Source organism: Ambystoma mexicanum, chromosome 6q, assembly GCF_040938575.1.
Source record: "Ambystoma mexicanum isolate Mex_15411 chromosome 6q, UKY_AmexF1_1, whole genome shotgun sequence".
Classification (NCBI taxonomy): domain Eukaryota; kingdom Metazoa; phylum Chordata; class Amphibia; order Caudata; family Ambystomatidae; genus Ambystoma; species Ambystoma mexicanum.
The window spans coordinates 54,724,861-54,750,541 of record NC_090937.1 but is presented as its reverse complement, the minus strand read 5'-3'; the positions used below and the strand labels follow the sequence as shown (position 1 = coordinate 54,750,541).

Sequence of the window (25,681 nt, the reverse complement as noted above, 5' to 3'; positions counted from 1 at the left end):
ACAGTGAGTCTGCGATGGTGTTCTTGTGGAACGGGACGAGGAACATCTGCTGTCCTATAGTCCAGTGCCACAATCCCAAGCATCCTTGGAGCGCTGGGGATCGAGTGACCCCTTGCTCCCTGATGTACATGAACATGGTGGTGTTGTCTGAATATCCTCACTACCTTGCCCTTAAGAGACAGTAGGAAAGAATTGAGAGCCCAGAACACTGTCCGTAGCTCCAGCATTTTGATGTGCAGATCCTTCTCTTCCGAAAGCCACAGACCTCTGATATGTAGGCGTCCGGTGTGAGCCCTCAGCAACCTTACAGAGATGCAACGGTGGTGACCATCTCCTGGTATGGCGGGTTTTGAAATCCTGTCCCCTGGGCGATGTGGGAGCACACCCCCCACCACTATTGCTGCTGGAACTCCTCGTTGAATGTGATCTTGGATGCAAAACACCCAGATGCTTGCATCCAACGTTCATCCAAGAATTCCTGTACGGGTCGCATCTGCAACCTACAGAGACGGACGAGGTAGATGCAGGAAGACATCATGCCCAACAACAACGTGATGGCCCAAACCGTGGCAGTCTTACCCGACGACAGTCGCACCTGCCCTTGAATGGCTGCTTGCCTCTGAGGGCGATGCTAGGCAGGCCACTGTGTGTAGTCCGGCGCAGAGGAACAGCGCCTTCTGCGATGGTATTAAGCAGGACTTCGGATAGTTTACGGAGAACCTCGGCTCTGTTAGTAGCCGGACGGTCTCCTCTGTGTACTCGTCGGCCAGTTCCCGGGAGCGGGCACGTATCACCCAAACATCAAGCTATGGATATACATGTATGCCACGCAGGTGGGCGGCCACCACCGGGGCCAGGTGGTTTGTGAACACTCTTGGGGCAAACGACTTTAAGCCGAATGGTAGGGCCTTGAACTGGTAGTGTTGGCCTTGTACCATAAACCGTAGGAACTTTCGATGTTTCCTGCGAATAGGGACATGGAAGAACATACCCTCTAGGTCCAACGACGTCAAGAAATGTCCTTCCTCCAGTTGGCCGAGCATGTGCTGCAACGAGACCATCCTGAATTTTTGGGACTGAAGGTTCCTTCACAAACAGATTTTTGCAGTCAAACAGCATGTCCAGCATCTTTGCATGAAGGTCTAAGCGAACGTTAGTGGCCTTCAACCATCCCTGCCGACTAAGGCAAACACGGTTTGTCTTGTTCCACTGTAATGGCATGGTCTAAAGCCATCTCACCATCCTGGAAGAGGGCGAGAGCCTTGGTTTTGTTATCACGAAGAAATTCCAGGATAGGGCCCAGCTTGTACCAAAGCTCCCAGTCTTATCTGGACAAGATCGAGTATTGGCCGCTTTGATCCTGGATGCAGCCCTGTAGATGACTCTTCCCCATGGCGTCTCTCCTCTTCCCCTCGTTGTCCGAAGGGACAGATTATGTGGATGTCTGGTCGGCTGAACTTTTTCTTTTGCGCGGCCGACACTACCGAGTCCGGCAATGGTTGTGACCTCAAACACTTGGGTGCGGAGTTCAGGCACCCTGTATTTCTTCTCCAACCTTTCCAGTTTGGTTGGAGCTGTGCATGGGTTCTTCATGAGGGCCAGGCATTCCTCCCAAATGTCGTCCAAGAAGGGTACAGCCATGATAGTCCTCCTCTTGGACTCCCGTCGCTGATCTAGGAAGCTCTCCTTTTTGGTTTCCTCGGGCACCAGCTCGAACAGCTCAGAGGCCTTGGAGATGGAGTGACATGATCCCACCTCGCATGGTGGAGAGCCTCTTTTCAGGACGTCCAGGTGCGGCGATTTGCTGTCTGCCTGGAGGAAGTCAGCATCCTCTTCTGTTTCCATGGCTGTCTCCGTACCAGTGTCTGTGTGTATCCAGGTCCTCTGGTGGAGTCGGGTCCCGATGTGGTGGAGGAGGCTGATGCAGCGGTGTCAGGCGACGCTTCCTCTTCTTGCATGGAAGCTGGTCAGGGGCCTGCGGAACAGGTGCCTGTGCTGGAAGCAACCTCTGCTGGATCTCAGTCACTAGGGTGTGGAGAGTTGACAGGATGTCCAGGGATGTGTCCCTCAGCTAGAGAGGGAATGAGGAGTGCGAGGCCCTGCGCGGTCATCCTCCTCATGGACTCTGGACGGACGCTTGGTGGTCGTTGTCCGTGGAGGAGAGGTCCATCGACTGAATGTAAACCTTGGAGGGCTGTTTTGGGGCCTCCTTGCCCCCCCCTTTTTCCCTCCTGAGAGCTGCATACCAGGACCAGAACCGGTGCCAAGGGTACCCGCAGCCTTCGCTGCTGCTTCAACGGCTGTTGTAGCACCTGGGAGGAAGGGACAATCTGCACTGACCACCCTCACCAGTTCGGTACCACTAACCGTAGCCGTTACCCCAGAGGATGTCGAAGCCGTCAATGGCATCTTCAGCTGAACTTGATGAGCCGGTCTTCTCTTCATGCCGCCTTTGTTTCTCAGATTTCTCCCGTACCTTGGCCGGGGTGGAGGAATTCCTCTGAGGAGGAACCAGATTGCAGGTGTGCTAAGGAGGCGGACAGTGATAATGGTCTATTCGACCTGGGACCTGCATCAGCGGTGAACATGGCAGAATCGGTCTTTGGTTTTTGGCCTTGTCTTGGACCCCCAAAGATGGGGTGTTCTCAAAGGACTTAGACCTGCTCCTGGAGGGAGACTGCTCCTTGGACCGACCGGTCCTGGGTGAGGCATGACCCTGCTCAGAGCACGTGTCAGAGGCCTTGCTCGCCTTGAGTCATGCCACCAGCCTGCTATACCAGTATTTATTCGTCTTTTTTGAGAAGCCCAGGCATAGACACTTTAGATGTTTGCCCTCCACAAAGACGTTAGCCCGCATTGGGTCCAGAGTCTGACCCAATGCGGGCTAACGTCTTTGTGTAACGACTTTGCGCCCTCTGACCATGATGGAGGTCTTTCACCTCCATCATGGTCAGAGGGCGCAAAGTAGGCCCAAGACAGCCTTCCAGAAACTTCGACGAACAATCGCCCTTGAGGGGTGTGCAACTTCACCGACAACATATCCCACTTGCTGGCCTATGAAGATAGGAGGAGAACATGGGCTCCGATGGAACAAAATGGAAAGGTTTCCACGAAAAACTTAGTACGAAAGAGCTCTGAGCGCAACTCGAGGACACCCAACACTGAAGTGGGCAGTAAAAATATGTAGATGGCTGCCAGAGGCAGGGCTTGGGGAGAGTAATGTTATTGGATGGGGGCAGTATGACCCCCCAAGGACAGTGATTGGTTAAGAGGAGGAATAAAGTTTCAAAGTGAAACTGCTTTTTTCCCCTTTTAAAGTATTCCCGGACTGACTGGGAATATTCATGAGCATGTGAATCTATGCCAGAACCCATGCTGGAGAACTCTGACGACACGATCACAGGGAGAGCTTGCCCACAATCCAGGTGTACTGGCCAGTTGTATATTGATGGATGCATGTGCAAGGCCAGCCTTGGAAAGCGAGAGCAACTACGGAAGAAGCTGTGGCGCTGTTAACGCACCAGGAGGAGATCTTTGACTGACACCATACTGTAAAATTCATCCACATGTGCTTGTAACAGGCAAGTGCAGGTGGAGCCCTGGCCTTAACCAGAAGGTTCTTGCATTCCAAGGGCAGCGAGTAGTCTCCAACTCTAGGCCTAAAGGAGCCAAGCTGCCATGCTCAGACGCTGGATCATGGTGCAGGATAGATCTTCCTTCCCTGGAGAGAAGCTCTGGGAGAGGAGGCAGCCTGAATGCAGGATCCACCGAAAGGTGACGTAGATCTGGGTACCAGATCTGTCTGAGCCGCGCCAGAGCAGAGCAATGAGGATCATCTTGCAGCAGGACAGTTGGGTATGTTGATCACACGTAGCAGCAACGATATTGGCAGGAATGCGTATAGGAACCGGCCTTCCGGGATCAAGAATGCTTCCCCCAGACTGCTTGCTCGAGGGAACCTGCTGGCAAACCGCTGGCACTTGGTGTTGGTCGAAGTAGCGAACAGGTTGATCTGGGGCTGGCCCCATTTGCTTATGATCCGTGACACCAGAGCTTACTGAAGCTCCCACTTGAGGCAGAACCACAGCTCCCTGCTAAGAGGGCCTGCAATGGTGTTTTGAACTCCTGCCAAGTGGAACAGGACCAGAAACATCCACTGAGCAATGGCCCAGCACCATAGATTCCGTGCCTTCAGGGAGAGGACGGGATCTCTCTCCCCCCATCCCCCCTGCATCTTGATGTAATACACAGGGTCGTGTTGTCCATGAATGTCCTGACCACCTTCCTCAAAAGCTGCGGCTTGAAAGACTAGAGCCCAATAAACTGCCTGCAGTTCCTGAACATTGATATCCAACTTCTCTACTAGGCGCCATAGTCCCCTGGGGTATAGTTGGCCCATGTGGGTGCCCAACCTTCAGGAGAAGCTTCAGTAGTAAGTTTTCTGATGCGCCGGGCTCCTGAAGGGAGACCCTTGCGAGATGCTAAGGTGAATGGACTCCCATCTCAGGGCTTTCCTGAACGTCCGAGGACCATCTTGTTGCATAAGCCAGAGGTCTGCTTCCACCTGGCGTCCAGGAACTCTTGAAGAGATCTCATGCGCAACCTGCAACGAGGTACCAGGTGGAGGCAGGAAGACATCCTCCCCAACATTGATTTGATGCAATGGACTGTTGCCACTCCGATGGAGGATAGCCTTTGGACCTCATCTAGGATGGCACGTAGCCTTTCCTCTAATGAGGCTGCCAGGTAGTAGACTTTTGAAGCAGGCCCCCAGGAACACAGCATCTTGGGACAGCACCATGCAGGATTTGGGATAGTTTGAGAATCACAGAAAGGTTACAGTCTGGACAGTATCCGCTGTATGTTACACCGCCTGCGATTGAGAACGAGACCAGACCAGCCTAGCGTCCAGGTAGAGGTAGACTTGCACTCCCTTCCGATACAGGAAAGCTGCCACTTGGGATAGGCATTTGGCAAGTACTCTCGGGCCGATTTGAGGCCAACTAGTAACGCCTTGAATTGGTAATGTCTTCCATGGACAACAAACCTTATGAACATCTGATGTTTTGGGTGAAGTGGGATGTGAAAATATGCATTCTCCAGATCTAGTGTCTCCAGGCAATATGCCTCCTCTAGTTGGGCGAGCACGTTCTGTAACGTGACTAACCTGAATTTCTGGGACTTCAGAAATTTGCTGAGGCGACAAGTCCAGGATGGGCCTCCACCAGTCTGACTTCTTGTGAACCAGAAAGTATACGAGTATACTCCTGAGCCCCGCAGGTCCAGAGGTAACGGTTCCATTGCCCCATTCAGCAGCATGGCCTCAAATTCCTTGAATAGCTGGACTCAGTGCGGTTCTTGTCTTATCACAGGAGGAATGCAGGGGCACTTGTCTTGGAACTCCAGAGCATCCCTGCTCGATGACGCAGAGCACCCATTTGTCCATGGAGATGTTGCACCACGTCGACAAACTGAGCTAGCCATCCTCCCACAAGGGTGCTGAAGTGGGGGCTCAGGGGCTAGGCCTGGTCAGGCTTCCTTCTGCGTCCTGTTGGCTTGCGGACAATGATGCTGAGGGTACCTCCCCTATGGGCCTGGGACCGGCCGCCATATGGCTGCTGAGAAGTGGAGCTAGAGAGCCGACGGTAGGAAGGGCTGAGCACCCTGGAAGTTTGGGAGACCTTCCCTTTCTGGGAGCGAATGGTCCGTCTCCTCTGTTGAAGCATGCTCAGAGAACGTGCCGTCTGTGTCCTGCCAAAAAGGTTATCCCATTCAAAAGGCATGTCTACCACCTTGAATTGGACGTCCTGCAGGAAATTCGTGGCCCTCAGCCACCCTGGACAGCATAGGGCGACCCTGTTGCATCTGCAGGAAACTGGAGTCGGCAATGCCAAGGGCGACCACGATTACATAGGCAGATGCCACTTCCCCGTCCTGTAGGATGGTCATGGGCACTGCTTATTTTGCCCTTGTGCAGGAAATCGAGGATGGGTCTCAACTCGCACCAGAGTTCTCAGTCATGGCGTGCAAGGATGGCTGGGGCGTTGGCAGCCTTGACTGTAGAGGCCACAGTGGCGGTGGTTATGCGCTTTCCAGCCGCATCCAGCTTCCCTTCCTCCAGGTCAGGCGGGACTGAGCAAGAGGATGAAGGTTTAGAAGACCTTTTCCTCGCTACAGCAGAGGCTACGAAATCCGTGTTGGATGGCCTCGGAGGCCTTTAGGAGCCTTATACGGGATCCTATATTTCTTCTCCAGCCTCTCTGGGGGTTAGCTCAGGGGCAATGTGCTTGGCTTGGAAGCAAGACGACACGGAGCACCACAGGTTTGATCCTCGGGTCCGCGCTTAGAAACCTCTGGGTTTTGAGCGTGTTTTAAATAACATACCTCCTTTTTAGTAGGCACAGAAAAGGGCTTTTGCATCACCAACAGCCCGCCCTCACAGATGTCATCCAGAAGCAGGCCCGAGACCACAGTCCTTCTGGAGGGTTCACAGGACTGGAAAAGGAATCCCTCCTTTGCCTCTGGAACCTCGTTTAAAATCTTTCCCGCTCAGGAAATCGCCTGGAAAGACCTCACTTCATTCACGGGAAGAGTCTCTAGATGGTAGGTCTACATCTGGTGGCTGTCTGCAAGGACACCGCCTTCAAACTAGGCCATACCCTGGGTACCATCTGTATCAGTGTTGGTATCTGCATTAGTGTTAGCTCCGATCAGGACCAACTCATCCACAATAAAGGGCCATGGAACAGGAGGCCGAGGGATTGCAGGCACTGGAGGAGGTGGCCCCAGATGGGGCTGAGACGGTCTTGGTGGACTGGCCATAGGAGCTGGGCTCTGAACGACAGGAAGACATAGCGCCACAGGCAGTGTTGGCTGCTCAATCTCTGAGACCAGAGTGTGGAAAGTTGACAAAATAACCAAAGAAATATCTCTTCGCAATTGACCCCTCTGAGCCTGAGTTGTCAAGATTGGTGCAAGAGGCAAGGGACTCATAGGGTGAGTTGGCTGAAATGGTTGTAGAGGCCGCAGGCCGATTGTGGAAGCATGCCAACAACACCCTCCACTGGTTATGAGCAGACTTCTTCAAACACTTCGCAGGATAGCAGAAGCAGAGACAGGATGGTAGGAGCCCTGACCCTGGGAGGCCTCACAGGGGATGCGGCTGGCAGTTGAGGGGCACTTATGGGCTTTGATAGAAAAGATATCTTGGGGTGACACTCTCTGCTGAAACCTCTCGGGAAGCTGCCTACCTACCACAGGCGCACCTGGAGGAGGTTGCGCGGACGTAACAGACCCAGCCAGGACCAACAGAGACCTTCGAGGCAATGTTACCCTCAAGATAACCACTGTGAACCATGAGATGGTGCCTGCAGTTGTCGATGAGCCTGTCAGACAGCATTGTCTGCTCGGAGGTGCAGTACGTCTATTAACCCGGGACAATAACACTGCATGTTGCACTGGGGAACCCCCCTCCTTTTCTATCAGGCCAATCCAGAGTGCACCATGGATGAGACGTAGGCTGTATCTGAGAAAATAGTAAAATTCTGACGACCTGACATGTCGATGGCCATTATCAGAGCTGTCAACTCAGCCGCCAGCTCCAAATAGGGCAGTGGCAGCCACACCTGAGCATACTTTAAACTTTCCTCGCTGATGACAGTTCACTGCCGCACCCATATGTTGACAACCCGCTTGAGTGAATCGTCGGTGAGCTGCCGATGAAGAGCAGTTCTTCTATGGGCTCCTCCTGCACTCTATTATCGTCCTTAACGGTGTCCATGTAAGAGGCTCAATCGTGTACATACTCCCTCTCTCTGCCAGCTGCGCTATGAATGTTGCCGATTGACAACCTGACCTCTCACTACCTCAATTGATGGACTGGACAATATCACCTCGTAACCTTGACGCTTTGTGTTAGTGTGGACTTTGATTTTTTTTCTGCTACCGCAAAAAGTGAATGCTCCACAGAGCGTGATGGCACAGCCTATTGTTGCTGATTTCTCGATGGCAAATGCTGCTGCCACGGGTGCCTCTCCACATCAGAAGTTCCCTGGCATTACCGGGTCTAGACACCAGGAGGTCAACCACTTTCTGTACGACCGTGCTGAGCATTTGAAAGTTACTTAGGTCCATCTGAACACTGTAGACCACACTAGGTGACTCGCAATACGCTTGTGATAAACTGGTGTGTTGCAACCTGATCCCACGATACGGAAATGCAGTAAGATAATGAGAGTCCGGGTGCAATGGGATGTTGCTTCTGTGGGGATGCTACACAACATGGACGCTAGGTTTAGTACTACTGGAAACTCCGCTTTTACTATATTGTTCAAGGAGCAGATATTTTTAATAAATCTACAAGCCTTTGCAATGTTGCACCCTCAGAACACCGAAACCTCCCTCTGCTGATTGTTTCCCTGTTCCGTGTCGCCCAACCCCTACCCCATCGGTTTATCCCCCAAGGGCCCTTCTCACGCCTTGCTGCCAGGTGTGCTTACAAAAAAAGCTACCCAACAATTTATATATATATTAACTGTATTCGATTTCTTTTCGCGTCAATTCTCTTTGACACCATGGTACCTAGCCCTGTGGCCTCAAATGTATACCAAGGAGAGGCTCTGATAGGACTGTGTTACCGTGGGAAACTTAATTCTTGCAACATTACTGTGCACGGCTTCTGCTGAGCCTTCAAAACTGAACCTTCCCGTCACAAAAAGCCTGCGGCGCTTTATTAGAAGCTTTCTACAAAAATGCTTTCCGAACATAGGCCTAAAAATGTGGCCTCTTAATGTTCATATATTGCTCAAATGTCCCCTACCACGATACCCCACAGACAAGCGTGACCCCCCCCCCCCCTCCCGGAAGAGCAGGAGCTCGCAGACCTCTGCAGGAGCAGCAAGGATCTACCCAAGCATCTATCTGCTACGGGGTAAGCCGGAGGGCTGCACCCACAAGCAAAGCGGATCCCAGCAGTTATTTCCTACATCGCCTCTCAGCTGCGCACCAGTGCGCTTATTTGCTTTACCAAGTATTCCGGTGCTACACCTGTCAAGTGCACAGATGAAAAGCTTCTGCCACCATACTCCTCGAGGCAGCAAGCAGGCAAAGATGGCCGCCCCACAAGTCGATGTTGCAGCCTACCTCTAACGCAGTGGCAGACACCTGACTGGCCGCGCCTCCATTGTTCAGCCCCAATCATACACCGGCAGGTGTACACCGGCCACTTCCTCCAAGGCTCTTACTCTGTCCCGAGCCGGTCAGAGCCGGGAGGGCTGTGCGACATGCCCAACCCTTCTAGGAGTCCTGGAGTGACCGGCCCTGCCTCACCTGGCATCCAGAGCTACTCCGTTCGTCGCTCTCTCCTGCAGCTGACTCCGAATGACCTTACCATTGACCTCCCGCCTTCGCCCATGTCCCGATTAGCCCATTAACAACTAAGTGCAGGACTTCCACATGTTCATGCCACTAACGTATAAAATATCTAACTCTTGAGTTATATTGCCAGTTGTATCTGTATTTCTGCACAACCACGGCATTACACCTAGTCTCAGCTCTTGGGCTGGTGTGTCCGATTCGCAACTATATCTCCAGCCCAACCTACGCAACCCTCGTCCTATTGTGATAAATTTGTACCCGAGAGTAACACGTTTCTGCCGTGAATGATTGTGACAAGATTGTACCTAAAAGTAACACGTTCTACTGTGATAAAATTGTACCCTGAAAGTATGTTTTTGCCATTGCACTGTCAAATCCTTTTGCCAGCACCACTACGCGCGAGACAACATGCACTTCCCGTCAGGTATGGGTCAGGTTCTGCCACTGTTGCCGTCCTCAGTGCTCCCCCCCCATGCACAATACTACCCACCGCAACCGCTCTTGCTCTGCATCAATCACCAGTACCCAGGTTGACTCTACTCATTGCGTCTATTGCCCAACTTGATCCCACTGTGCTCACTATTGCCATTGTTCTATTGCATCACCTTCACCTGTGTACTATCCCATTACAACCGCCTCAGGCACACACGTTAGGTTTTGTCATTACTGCCCCCCATTGTGTTTACTAATGTGTATAATACGGCCCATTAGGTTTATCACGGTTTACTTGCTGTTATGTTCACCACTGTGTACCAGCCTCTAACAGCCATTACTCTGTTCCAATCACCAGTGCCCAGGTTGATCCCACTGTGCTCACTATTATCTTAGCCTGTACTGATTCCACCACCAGTCTTGCCCACACTGCTCTTGCCCATGTGCTATCGCTCGAACTAGCCTATTATGATTCTATTGACTCTGCCTTTTGAATCTACCTATTGGATCCTCCTGCTCCCTATTTGCCCACACCTGAACCAACCACAACTGACCTTGCCCAGATAAGGAAGTCTCTGGTCACTGTGCTTTAAGATAACCCGCTCACTACACACTTGTGCCTTTTCTCATCTACCCATAGCTCCATTCTCCAAGTGACCATTGCTGTCCAGCCCAACTCTTACCTTATCTCCACTACAATGGCCACATTCCACTGAGTCACGCTTCCCATGCCCTCCTTCTTACCTCTATTCCACACCATCACTCTGACACACTTCCTACCTCCAATCCAACAATATAAGCAGCCTTACAGATGGTAAGAATACCTTACAGAAATACCTATGAAGATGACAGTCAGTACCGCCCTCAACCCTATTGAATGGCTAAATCGCTTCGCAACACCTCCCACACCACTTATCCCATTGCCGTTCCATACTAGGAACCAGAGACTACGCTCTTGCTTCTCTAATCACAAAGTCACTCGAAGGTTGACAAGTCAACACAATGCCCAGACCAGATGAATACATCCTTCCCGCATGTCCAACAACCACGCCCAAACCCTCGCAACCTCCCAACCCCGCACTCCACTAATACTTCTCTGCCATTTATTACCCGGGCCCCCCTTCTAACCTCAGGACAGGAAAACCCTCATCCCCTCCTCTGCAAACCGCTATCAAAAGGAGAACTCATCAATGCTCTAGTAGCCCACGCCACTGAGATTGCTGACCTCATCACAGCCAGCCGCCTGGACTTCCTGGCCATTACAGAAACCTGGCTCCACCAGTCAGCAGGCCCAGCACTTTCCTTAGCCCTACCAGAAGGATACACTATTATTAGGGCAGGCAGACACTCGGGTAAAGGAGGTGGAGTGGCCTTCATCTCAAAAACCCACCTGAGCCTCAGAGCTACCTTCCTTACCAGTCTCCTTCTGCTGAGCTCCCTTCAGTGAAACTCGCATTCTCGCCCACCCAAACTATACTCATTTGCCTCATCTATAGGCCCTGTGGCCCATCCTCCGCCTTTTAGGAAGACATTACTAATCTCTCCACCAACACCAAACTTGGATCCCAAACCATCCTCCTGGGAGACCCCAACGACCCTCTCAGCCTAGCGGTGGAAAACTCCATCACTCTTCTGGGCTTCAAACACAGTCACAAAACCGACACACGCCAAAGGTCGAACACTAGACTGGGTGTGCGACCTCAACTTCTCCATCACAATTCTCCAAAATGAGCCAGTGGCCTGGTCAGACCACCATCTCATCTTGTTCTCTATCCCTGGATCCACCCTTCCCAGCGCAATCATAGCCCCTCCCACTCCATCCAGAAACTGTCGGAACATCACCATTGATAGTCTCTGGCCACTTAATATCCTGGACGAGCCCAAATTTAAGAACCTTGACCCCCACCAAGTGGTTGATCTATATAACGACACCTTTAAATCTGCCTTAGACACCGCGGCTCAGCTCAAACTAAGAAAAGCTAAACCCATCAACATCTGAACAAGTGCTTCACACCAGAACTGAAAATCCTCAGAAATACCAAAAGATCAGTGCAAACCACATTGCGCAAATCTACCAATCATAATAAAATCTTCAACAGCTGCAATCTATAAAGCGACGATCCTATCCGACAAAAAAGAAGCCTATAATATCAGAATCCATGACGCCAAATCAAGCACCAAAGAGCTATTTAGTATGCTAAAAGCTCGAATCCCCAGCACCTCCCTCCCAGGACTATACCAAGGATGTGGCATGGTGCACCAAAATCCAGCAAGCACTTGCTGACAAAAATCACCCGATTACAAAGTAAGATTGATTCTAAAAATACTAGCCTCTCAAGCGACCCCTATCCCAAACCAACGATGGAGAAAAACCAGCAACATTGCACTCCTTTCACGTTCTCCCAAGTAACACCAAAGGAAGTGGAAAACATTAAAAGTCTGAAACCTTCTCATTGTCAAGGGGACATCTGCCCAGCCTCCAAGGATGGAGCCAAAAACCTAGCCCCCTTCATCGCCACATTGATAAACTCTTCTTTCAAGTCCAATCAGGTCCCCAACAATTCAAGGAAGTCTGGGTTATGCCTCCTAAAAAAATAAAAAAACACCTATCCAAACATCCCTACAAATTATAGGCCCATTACCACCGCCCCCTTCCTCCTAAAAATTCTGGACCGAGTTGCATATCTGCAAATTCAGAAACATTTAGAGGAAAATGATCCATTAGGCCTCAGACAATCCAAGATTCAGGCCAAGGCATGGTATGGAGACAGCTCTCCTAGACTTGAAGATCCAAATGGACGAAGTGAAGGACAAAGGCAAGCTAGCGAACCTCCTACTCGTAGACCCGTCAGCGGCCTTTAAGCTTGTCGACCACCAAATCCTCACCGGTCATCTCACCACAGCTGCAGCATTCTCCACCAATGCATCGGATTGGGTTAACTCCTTTCTTTCCAATCAGACCACCAGAGTTTTCTCCCCATCAGCCTCAGCAGACCCAACTCCCACACTCTGGAGGCCCTCAAGGCTTGTGCATGTCACCCACTTTATATAACATTTTTACTAAGCTCCTATTCGATCGCCTGGACAACTTGGATGTCATCTACACCAACTATGCGGATGACACCCAAGTCCTCATCCCCCTCACTGGTTGCTACGACCAAGACTCTAAACTTCTGAATGATATCTACCTAAAAATCCAGGCCTGGATGGCCACCAACAGTTTATGTTTTAATGACGATAAGACCGAGCTCTTGATTGTTGGGACTCGGGCACGTCTAAAAAGCTAGACATCAGGTACTCATCCTTCAACATAGGACAGCAACACAATCAAAGCCTCCAAAGAAATAAAAACACTGAGGGTCTATCTTGACTCAACACTGTCCCTCAAAAAACAAGTCAGCAGCGTGGCGGCTTCCACAGCCTACACCAATAAGCTAATCTATAGTTGCAAATCATACTCTTCTACCAGCAGTTGCCTAACGCTAGCCAGAGCATTAGCGCTGTCAAAAATCGACTACTGCAACACTCTTCGTAGGCTCATCTGAACTCAACCTGAACAGGCTCCAGGTCCTCCAAAACAACTCACTGAGAGCAACATTCAGCCTACCCAGGTCCACTCACATCTCCACTCTCAGGCGCAATGTTAACTGGTTGCCAGTTCGTGACAGAATCACTTTCCGCACCTTGGCTATTACACACAAGTGCCCCTAAATACTTGTCTGATAAAATCTGTAAAAACCTACCTTCCCGCGGCACTAGATCAGCCCTCTCTCACAGCCTTGCAGTACCTAGTTTCAAACTGAAAACAGCTGGAGGAGCAACTTCCCAATCTAAGCAGCCAAACGATGGAATTCCATACCCCTCTCTAACAGACAAGAACCCTCCTTCTTGACATTCAAAGCCGGTATAAAAAAACTGGTCGAGTAATAAACTCCTCAAATGAAGTACCATCCGTCTGCATCTTGCTTCCCTCCCGCACCTCTACTTCGCCCTTCTGATGCACATATTATTCTTATGAGTGTTGCTATTTGAAAAAATGCACCTTGTCAGACCGATCTGTAACCACTGGTCCTCTCATTTGCCACTGTACCGTACTTTACCATGACCTTGACCTATTACTGCACTGTACCTTACCATCTATGTAACTCCTAAGTTTCTTTCCAAAGGAACGTACTCTTATTCAAATGATGCACTTGCGCCGCCGCAGAGAATGACACAAAGGTGGAGCAGAGCAATGTAGGAGTAGAGCAGTCTCCGGTTCAGGGAGAAGAAGGCATGCGGTTCTTCAAACTAACTGAGGAAGATTTAGTGGGGGAAAGGTATTTGTGTGAATGACTACGCCTAAGAGTAGTCAACAGCTTCAGTGGAAATATGAATGTTTTTTCAAGGGGGCAAAACCAGTAAGGTTTGGAGTTAATGTGAGAGCAGGTTCCTGTGCTGCAGCTTCTTGTCCGTAAATGGGCGAGCCTCATCCTCGAAGAGATAAGACCCTCATTGAAGAATAGTCAGCCACTGGTGCCCAATTGAGACCCCTTCTCTCCATTAAGCAGGCAAGTTAAGAGATTTGAATGACGTTCATTAGAATGCATGCATTGGCAGGATCTAAAGTCCTATATGTCGTGTTCCTCCCAAAGACAACACCTACCTTGTGTGGGATCAGATACTGAAATTTGCCCCACACAAACCGAGTATGGCTTAAAGCAAGAGGCCTTTGAAATAGAAGCTATGGCACATTAGAAATAACCTAAAGCTTGTGGCATTCAAAAGCAGCGTAATGGATGCAGAGAAAAAAAAAAGCTAATTGGAAAAAGGGTCACTGCCTTGGCATCACAGCCAGCATCAAGAGTATGCCTAACTGTGCTGACACCACGCTGTGCCTCCTGGTGGCTGAAAAAAGTTTACGAAGACAACTTTAAATTAACAGAGGAATCTGTGGTAGGCAGGAATCCATTACAAATTATGGTATACCAATAGTGGAATCGTTAAATCCCTATACTTGCATCCTTTCAGCATGAACCACAGTATAAAAAGCCACAAACTTTGGTTATTATTCAGAGACTGTACACTGTTGATAAAGGACAAGAAAAGGGTGATCAGTCGACGGACAGACCCTAAATTGATCGTAGCAAACACAGCAGAACCATTAATTAACAGTGTTTACTTACCCCTTTTGCACATAATCCACATGTTTCTCGGGAAGCACTTTTGTTATTTCACTCAGTAAAAAATCTGGATTTAATAGTTTGGTTGTAGTCACGTTGTACTGAGGCTGAAAAGTAATGAAAAACAAGATAGTCAAAATGTGTCACAGAAAGGCAGATTTGCCACAATAAAATAATGGCATTAACGTTAATAAAAGCTTGTACAATATTGACACGTTGTCAAGAAAGGCAAAATAATGCATGATCAGACTGCTCATGCCAAGCCAAAATATTTCATAGAGTGCCAGTCTAATTGTTTAGCTGGAAAACTGGGCTTGACACTACTGGGATGAATTGACAGATTGGCCACCGTAGGCCAGGAGTCGGCTATCTGTGGCTCTCCAATGTTCGACTGACTTGCATGATCCTTCACCATTGACTATGCTGGCTTGACTTTATGTAAGTTGTAGTGCAAAATACTCAGAGCCAAAGGTTGCAGACCCGACCATAGAGAAATGAAATGGTTGCCACAACATGAAGGAATTCAGTTGCAGAAATGGGCAAAAAAGCAAAACCATAAAGGTTAAAATCAGGAAAGTCACCAACAAGAGCATGAAAATCAAGACATGCAGAAAAGATTTTGAATGATACCTCGCATTTCAGTGTGTTCTGAACTTCTAAGAATCAAATTGCTGGATTTCTTTTTCTTTTAATAGGTACATTTTTGACTTCACTTTTACAATGATGTGCTTCATAAATAAGCAAATTGTGCATTTCTTGTATAATCACTAAATATGAAAGCTAAAAGCTAAATTTTTCTTTGTGCAATTCCAGGGAACACTGACCCACTTTTCCACCAACTTGAGTTCTTGATGTCCGGTATCAATGAGTGGATTGTGACCATTACATTTACCAGGCTTGGCAGTTTTCCGACTCCTCACTCGGGTCTTCTTTATCCGTGGCTCCTACGGTCCTCCTAGGTGGCTCTACTGGACCCGCTTTTCAGCAGTATAGGCATAGCTGCTGTTCTCTCCTTTTGTCCCTTTCATCTTTGGTTAAAGGAGGTCTTACCCCCACCTAGTTGCATTGGTTCCACAGAACTGTCTGCCCCTCTTGGAACATGGTCCTTCAAGCACATGTAATCCAAAAGGGAGATTGAACTCCTCAAAGATATGAAACCACCCGAAGAATGTGTTCTGATGTAAGGACACTTTTCAAAAGAAGTGGACAAAATATGCTCCGTTGGTACTGCCCATGCCAGCTTGTTAGATAACTCTTGCGTTGTGGTGTCAATGACATGGTAGCCAAGGAGGACAGCGCTAAAAGCTTCTACCTCCGAGATCTTTGGAGTTCAAATGGGAGATTTGATATACCAAGAGCCATCTATAAAGCAGGGATGGGAGGATTGACAAACAGAAGCCTGTTCAAACACCTTTTGCATGGCAGAGCAGTAGGTCTTCCACTCCTCTGGGGTAGAGTAAAATAAGGGGCAAGATGGTTTAGGGTCACTTGCCTTAATCAAATGAGATGGGAATCATACTCCGAGTGGTGTCTTAAATGGTGGTGCGGCTTCCTGGATGATAAATAATGTGTCAGAGAAGATCAGTCCCCCCTTCTGGAGCTACTGGGATTTCCTTCTGGTTTCCCACTCCTCAGTCCGATGGAGGGTTCTAGACAGAGTCCCTTGGGAGAAATCTTCAGACTTTGGATCTTCTGGAGCAGATTTCACCAGTTAACTACACAAAGTCAAACCACTTCACTGCACTCATTCTCTCACCACACTCCTCAGTTTCTGTTCCCAAAGCACCAGGCATAGGAGCTCCATGAACTAGAAACTGACATTATGCAGTGGCTTGCCTTTTAGGGCTTAAAGCCCAATTTTGGAGCCCTGGTAACATTTTATATTATTCATTATTTATTTATTTTTAAAACAGGCTCATGGTTTGAAAATAGAAACAAGAAACTTTGAAAGATGTCTCCAGTCAATCCAGGCGTATACATACACTAAAGGCAACATCTCTGAATAAAAGAGCACCAAGAGCTGGTCCCAGACATAGAGGACAATCAGGTGGCTATTGAAGGTTCATCATCCAAATTGTGTTTAAAGGGGCTTTCAAAGATGAGGAATCTGTGGTTGGACTATTTCCTGGTACAATTGTATGGTACACTAACAAATTTAGAATTGAGGAAGCTCCTAAACATAGAACTCTGCAGTAGTTGTAGGTATTTCGGTTTCAGCAACAGCAATATCAAGGAACCTAAAACCTTCATGCAACCCGCAGAAACATTACATTCCTTACTAGGGAACACCACGACAGGAACACTGACCCTTAACTGGTCACAGACCATCATGAGGTACCTATAAAAAATTATCGATGTGCAAGAAAGCCAAAGAAAAGAATGCACATTATTGCGCAACATAATCCTGTTCACTCAAACTAATTCTAAATATGCTGTGCAATAACAGGGATTCTTGCAACACAACTTCTATTGACAATGCATTCAGGGTCACATCTTCCATGTTTTCCCATTTTGTTCAACAGTATTGGACCAAGGAACAGTGCACATATATCTCTGGTCAGGCAACAGTTGCCCTGAGCTCGCAATTTGTGAGCAACCATCCAACCTGGGAGTGTAAGAATAAGACATGGGGACTTGTGGGCGATAGCCAGAAACCCAGAGCACTAAGACTACATGCCATGAGACAAATGTCAGGAAATGGAGGTCCAGCAGAAACAGACACTATGGAGGCGAGCAAGTAAAACACAGCATATATAGACAGATCATGAGGAATCAACTGGAAATGGGCCAACAAAGTTTTGAACAGTCACTATGTTGGTGAAAAAGCGGAATATGTAATCAAAATGGAATGCAGGTTCTCATTGTGTCCATACAAGCAAACTGCATATTGGTAGTGCACTTCACACAATATTTAAATTCCTAATCCAGAGTTGGGCTGGTCCGAACAAAAACATCACTGCTAACTCTAGCAGATAAGTGATCGAGATATACATGACAAGTAATGTCATGAAGTGTGTGCATTAACCATTACTCAACCTGTGTGTCTTTGATTTCCCCATTGTTTAGTGGTAAACTAGAATTTGAACTACAGTCCCATTATTTTTTTTTATATTAAGACTAATTTTCTGAAAGTAGAGAAGGCACTACAGAGAAATAAGTTTCCTGAATAAAACTGGAATAAAGCCAAGCTGATCGTCACATAACTCAACACTACAATGCCTCCAGAAATGGTTCATGGAGGAAAGGGGCAAAATTTAGCAAAATTGGACATTCTCCAGCCAAGTGAAGAAGCAGGGAAGAACAAATGGACAACAGTCTCACCTTTAATCTTCTTGGGGCATCTCTTGAGGATCCTTTCCTTTTACTTGGCGTAAGCATCATGATCATTTTATCTAACCCCCTTTCTAAGCTTCCAAAAACCTTGGTACCTTTTTTCTTCTGAGCACTTTCCAAGTGTGCTTGGTTTAATTCCAACTCTACTGATCGGCACCTGTCAAGTAGACAACATCATTAGGACTTAAGTCTGAACTTTACAGGTAAAAACAACCAGTCTGTGCACAACTAGCATCACAGTAATTTTTAACGAATGCAAAACTACAAATGTAAGGCTCAAACTTGTCATAAAAAAGGGAAGCAAGCTCAGGGTCTGCATGGAATGCTGTTCATGGACGATTCCTAGCAAAACAAAGTCCCAGAGCTAGCCCTCTAACCCATTCATGCTCTCAATCGCTCCTTAACATTAAAAGCAAAACCATAAGGCATACGAGCATTACAAAGTTTAGTTACTTTAGATACCTTTTTCTGACAGGTACTCCTTTCCAGTAAAGATCTTTAAACATTGAATGACTCTGCAGGTGCAAAACGGGATCCAGAATCTATTCACCAGCATAGAATACCCAAACCCATCAGTCTATAGATGAGCACCATAACAGACATTCAAGGCCCGATACATGTGGCTCATGGTGCTGCCCTGTGCCCATGGATATCCGTTTCACAGGATTCCTTGTATCAAAATGATTAGATATAAACCAATGGGGACATGTTACTGAATAACGCTGCAATCCTTCCAGGTGGGTCTGCTTGGCAGATGCCAAAGAGAGCAGGTGCAGGTATGTATTCAGAGACGCAAGATGACATTTGAGGAGAGTGCTGTGCAAGTATTTCTGATGTCATCTGGGGCAGGACCAAAAAACGTTATGGGACAATCCAAGTTTCTTGAATTTTTGACATGAACCATGTACCAGTGTAGATTTCCAAGCATAGGAAAGAGTTATAAATTACATACCTCTCGATAATGTTCCTTCTGATCGATGTGCATCCTACAGAGTAGTCCTGTTATTCCATCTCCAGCGCAGTGATCTTCAGACAGGTTTCTGCCACAAGGCTGTGTAGAGCGACTACATGTGCTCCACCACACATCGCTAAGTGCCCAGTCCCAGACAGGACATTGGGGCAAATATATATTGAAGCACAGCACCTCATGACCCCAGTTCTGTTTTTCCCCTACTACCGTTGCGGGGGGCGGCACATTACCTACAATGATGTACTCGCTATGCATCACCACTGCTAGCGCTTGGTGAGAACCCTGGGAGCGAAAGACCAAACAGCAGGAATTTGAACTGGTAGGGAGGTTGGGCCAGCACAAACCTTGGGTACTTCCTGGATTTCCGATGAATCGTCACGTGGAAGAAGGCTTCCTGAAGGTCCAGTGATGCCAACCAGTCCTGCAGATCGAGGGCTTGCAGGATCTGAGCTGATGTAACCATCTTGAGTTTGTCCTTTCGCAGGAACAAGTTAACCAGTCTCATATCCAGAATGGAATTCAAGCCCCCATACTCCTTCGGCACCAGACAATAGGTGGAATACCAAGCCTTGCCTTGCTCCGAGTCCGGTACCAGTTCTAGCTCGCTCTTTAAAAAAAGAAAAGCAAGCTCCTCCAAGAGGATGGGATCCTAAGTCAAGGTGCTGGTGTAAGGGTTGTGGTCTTGAGGACGCACCACAAAAGTAAGAGTAATCCTGCTGAATGATCTGCAAGGCCCAAGCCCTCGACATGGTCTTAACCCATTCTGTGCTAAACCGGGGAAGCCCCCCCACCCCTTGACCCTCCAACAGGGGAACTTTGGCAGAAAACCAGAGAGAAATACCCCCTTGAGGTGCTAAAGGGATGACCGTGGCTGCCACCACTCTTCTGGGGCACCACTGCCTCTACCACCCTCGTGAATAGTCTGCCCTGAATTGTCACAGGCGTACTGGCCACGTCCCCTCGAGGTGTAGGAACCCGATGGACGAAACACAGCCTCTTACCGAGGATTCGGAGGGGTGCTTCATGGTCAAGTCCGACAAATTTGGTGTGGTTTTTGATGCCTAAAATTCCTGTAGAGCATCATCAGCCTTCGCCCCAAACAGATTTCGGCGATGCAACCGCATGTCCAGGAGCCTAGTCTGGAAACCCAAACAACCTCCACGAAGGGTGCCTGAGGAGCAGACTTGAGGCCATGGACCTGCCCAAGCAGACAGCCATGTCCAAATCAGACTGCAAAATCTGTCTCGAAGCTTCCCTGCAATCTGTCACCATAGTCCTTCATATTCCCCTCTGGGATATGCTGTGCTGCAGTCAATATCATGGGCCAAAAAATAATTTTGCTATGGTGCAAGCGTTAACAGTGCGAAGGGTCAAGCTAAGCTGCCTGATGCAAATGCCTTGTGGATGACTTCACATTGGCAAATCGGGGGAAAGGTCAGGGAGAATATCCAGCTCAGTTGAGGTGTCCAGGTCACTGGCCTCTGGAGTTCCAGGGCCAGCCCCTGGACATACTCGCCCTCCCCATAGAATCTCTGGAAAGTTCCTCTCCTCCATGGAGACCAGGGTTTCAGACGAAGAACCTGGCCCCCTTCCTATTCATAAATGAAAAAACATCTTAGACAAATAGGGTTGAACCAGTAGAGAAATGCACTCCAGAACTTCTATGGTGCCCACAGTGCATACAAGGACAAAGTTGGGTGTGGCATCCATACACCTGAAGGCGGAGTTCAGTAGAGGAAGAAGACCATAGCAGGCACCCTGCCAGTTGTGGAAGACTGGTGGGTGCCGTTGGCACAGGGGCCGAAGCGCAAGCGTCTATGCGAAAAAGTCAAGCATCTTCTAGTAAAATTGTTCCCATTCCTCTGGGGTGGAGGGTTGGGTGGGGAAAAGGTACGTTAACCGGCTCCAGAGAATCTCTTGATCAGTGAAATTACTTCTGTGAAGAGAAGTAAGAATGCTAATGCGGATTGTTGTTCTAAAGGACTCCTTCCTCCAACAGATTGTTCATCTTTGATATACTCCCAAAGCAGTATAAGGACCTGGAGGAGGGAGGGTAGCAACGAAACCATCAGGATGCTCATTTTGGAAAAGCGGTGCTTCGGACAGAATCCAAGCAGCAATGCTTATTTCTTTATTGTATCTCTGGTTTATTAAAACCTTTATACAAAAAGATTAATGCAACAAATATTAACACTACAATTCTTAACTCAGTCTCAATTATAACAAATAACAAAATACTCTAAATAATCAATACATAAACATACTATACAAATTTATAAATATTCACCTTTCAAGACCAAAGGCTAGATCCAAAATGTATTCAAGGACAAATGAATTTGTAGAAACAATGGTATAATTCAAAAGAAACCTACACAAAAAAATTGAAGAAAAGGTGCGTCTGTAGATAGTTTCAAGTCGAAGGCTCCTTGCACCTTAGACATAGCATAGGTTGCTTTGTTAACCCTCTGTAAGGATGATAGGTCTCTAAAGTGTGGAGTTGGTTCAGTTTAAATCTTAAATACCAAACAGAGGTTGTAGACAGGAATACTTATTATTTAGGTAGCTGGGGGTAGTATCATATGTCCTTATGATTTTGATTTTAGCAAAATCTTTCAGGAAAGATTATGCATTTAGTGATTCACAGAGATCTTAGTATTCCTTTCCAAGCTAAGCTTTCAAGGATATCTAGGTCTTTATTCCCTGGTGGCATCCACTACTTATATGCCATATAATGATGGTAAAACCTTCTGCTTCTAAAATTTCAATAGGGGCATCAAAGAGCATTTACAAAATGTGCGTTTTATTATTTTCATTTGGGTTACTAACGGAATCAATTTCCTACATAGGCTTTTAGTGACCTTGCTTTTATTAAACAAGGGGACTATAGAATACACCAGATTTACAAGTCTCCAATTTGTGCTTATCGATATACCAATTGCAACCAGCCAGTTTCTGGAAATTTTTAAAAAGACTAAATAGCAGTTTCAGCTATTTTTTTTTAAAAAGATGGTTAGCTACAAGGTATCAGTGGGTGGCATTTAAAAGGATTGTAGCCCAATCGCAGTTGTCCAATAAATTCATATTATCAGCGAATGCTAGGAATCTAAAATGTTTATGGCCAATTTTAAAGGGGGAAAATACCTTGTTCCCCCCCCCCCCAAGTTTCTCGACCAAATCGGGGACACACATTGTACAGGCAGGGCGCAACACGCATGCCTGAGGTGCGTTTTGGTTTAAACTACTTTCGTTAGGTTCCCTTCTATATCCAATCTACCCTGCATGGTAGTGCCACTGGAGTAGCAGGATCATTTTCTGTAATCTTGCGGCAAGCACCAATTCCACAGTTTAATCCATAAGAGATTTTGGTAGATGTTATGAAATTCTGGACGATAGCTAAAAATGTGCTGTGCAACTTGTTAGGAAAGATTTCATAATGGTATGTAATTTTCCCTCCATGTGGCAACCCCCAAACTTTTTGCTGCTGTTTTACACCCTGATCTAGACATTGCCAGAGAAGCGCAGCCTTCCACCGCACTCCTCTGGGCTTTCGCTCAATTCTTATGGGGAAACTGACAAGCCCTTAAGACAGTCAGTACTGGGAGACTTTGTTTCCCTTAGTCCTTTCCTCATGTTGCAGCTTTTGTGTAACATGAAACAAAGTGCACAGTAACTTACTTTACCGCGCTCTTCGGTCTCTAGTCATTCCAAAGGCCCTAGAAACTCTCGCTGGACTTATTATGAACTGTGCAAGTGTGTCACGGACAGGACTGGTGGTAGCTATCGTTTCTCTTGTGTTCTGAACCCTTTTTCGCCATGTTATCCACGCTTACCGCGTTTGGCACAAATGAGTTGGCGGGCTCCAAAATAGCCATGCCATGAGGTTCTTTGTCCTGTCCTCTGACTATCTTGCCCCTTCACCTTCCCCAGGTCGAGCCGACCCGGGTCCGTCCTTATTTGGTCATGCACTTTCCTGCGAAACCCAACGCTTTCGCAGGCTTCTGCATGCCTTGTGTGCGCCTCCAGAGTGTGGGCTGGGATGTCTGTTCCAATACACATCCTGGGTGCCAGAGAGTCTAGAGTGTCCTGAATGCCTGGGACCACAGTGGTCCGTGATAGGTCCATGTATGGTGTGAGTGTTTGTGAGCAGATCTCCCATTGGGTCCTCTCTGTTTTGGTGCGAAGGGAACTTTGGATAAGAGGAGGCTGAAAACACCACTACCATGTCGATCTCCTGAGTTCACACCGAACGAGGGATAAGGAGCCAAGTATCCTGCAACAAGAAGCCGAGTCGAGGAACCGCTGGTGACCCGCTGAAGGTTTGGCACCCTGAACTGCTGTCATCCTGCGAGACCCCTCTGCATCTGATCGTCGAAGGTCTGCGAAGGCACTTCAACCAATTGGAATAGTGGGATCAACTATTCCCGGCACCTTCATCAAACCCTGCAAGTAAGCCTCTTCGGAAGTGTCTCTGGGCCAACCAGTGGCCTGACCAGCTTACGCACAACGCTTTGCTCTGTCACCGGCGCCGTTTCAGGGAAGCCCTCGAAACTTGGTCTACTGCTTGCTCTGCGTCCACGGCACCCTCAGACCGAATTTTGTACACCTGGCATTCCCAGGTCTGAAGTGAGACGAGTGCGCCCAGACCAGAGTAAACGCGGTTGCTGTGTTGCCCTGCTGCGGTAACAACCTGTGCACGTCCGCTGCATTTGGGACACTCTCGACCCTGCATCCTGCTACACAGAATCTACACGGTGTCGAGACGTCCTGATCATCGCAGCTGAACCTGCCAGCAACATGAGCTGGAGAAGTCTGGGTCTGCCTGCGTCGGGAACCGGTGAGTAGTCCATACCCCAACCGATGGCCCCTCGCGCAGGAGCCCGCTTCTTTTCTACCGCTGTTGCGAAATAGCGACTCTATCCCGCACTCTCACCCTGCCTCTGCCCACAAGTGGAGACCTTGCTTGAGTAGTGGGGACTTGTTCTTCATCGCTTCATTCACCTTCCTGAACTGCCTGAGACCCCTGAAGAGATCCTACTTTATCCATTGGCACCAGCGCGTGCAGGTACTTTTGAGCATAAGGCTCCTTTCTTCGTAGGGCTCGGATTGCCTCCTAGTTAGGTGCATTTATGATGTCAAACTGGGTCTAATGATTACTTGCACTGCCTGTTTTCCTCCCCATCTAGGTGGTCTACATATTACGTGCTCCTAATTCCTTAGACCCCTCGGTCTTGTATATATATTGTATTGAGTGTGATGTGTTGGTTTACTTTAGTATTATTGTGATTCTTTGGTATGGTCGATGTTACAAAGGCTTTGTAATAAATGTGTCTATATTTTTAATATAACACCTGTTTGGAGTAATTTGTAAGTGTCCTTGCTTTGTTTGCTCATTGAGGTCCTTCAGTCACCCTCACCCCTCTTGAGACTTAGTCTTGACTGCCGCCTTCGCTACCCTGATTGGTCTGGCTTGTCCAGAGGTTACCCTGTTCCAAGAAACTAGGCTGGCCTTCTGAACCTCTGCCCCCTCCAGGTCCGAGTTCAGAAATCCATCTTAACACAACTATGCACTATTGCGAACCTTTGATTTTTCTCTTAGTATTTTCTTAAGGAATCTTAAAATGTGCCACTACCCATTCCCCGAAACTGGTCTGGTAGATTGACTTGCACAAACTCATCACCCAAGCTTCTGTCAAAATGAGCATACTGCCCAGCCAGAATTCAAGCAGTAATGCTTAGCAAAAGTGTGTAAGGAAGCCCACATAGCCACTTTGCAAATATTCACAACAGGCACTCCATGTTGCAGAAATGAAGTGGCAGCCTACCCTCACGTGAGTGAGCACCCAAGACCCTCAGGGTCCTCTTTTCCAACCAGATTGTAGCATTCCCAGATGCAGAGAATAATCCATCAAGAAAGTGTCTGTTAACAGCCCTGCCAGCTCAGGTACCCAAGTAACCAACAAAGCATTGATCAGCCATGCCCTCTCTTGCTCAAGATGTGTATAACTTGAAGGCTGCACCGGAACCAGCCGAAGGAAATGCCCCTCTGCCTTGGAAGGAGGAGGAGAAGGGATGGCAACCAGGAAAATCACCTTAAGTCTAAGGAGTCATAATGAACAAGAATGAAGTGGAGTTGGGAGGGGGGGATGGCATTGTGAAAAAAAGCCCTAATCGGGGGGCCTCTAGAAGACCAAAATGGCAGCAAGATATCCCTTCCCTTTTGGGAAAGATTCTCTTTACTACATCTTTCCTTCCATCTTTATGGAACCCCCAAACATTTTGCTTTTATTTCTGAATCTGACCTGTACATTTTGCAGTGAAGTCTTAAGCTTCACTAAACTGGTCTCTGCTCATATGTTAAGGGGAAACTGATATGCCCTTCAGGCTGTCAGTACCGGCAAACACTGTTTCT

General features: G+C 48.0%; 1 protein-coding gene across 3 annotated transcripts in view; it reads right to left on the bottom strand.

The window, feature by feature from the left end:
* The window catches only part of MELK (maternal embryonic leucine zipper kinase), a 711,420-nt gene that overhangs the window by 51,647 nt on the left and 634,092 nt on the right, over nt 1-25,681 (bottom strand). For all 3 annotated transcript variants that reach the window (XM_069630471.1, XM_069630473.1, XM_069630472.1), the window contains exons 16-17: nt 18,291-18,459; nt 14,973-15,076 (exon numbers count right to left, since the gene is read on the bottom strand). In XM_069630471.1, the coding sequence (XP_069486572.1) occupies nt 14,973-15,076; nt 18,291-18,459 (273 nt within the window). The remainder of the gene's footprint in view (nt 1-14,972; nt 15,077-18,290; nt 18,460-25,681) is intronic.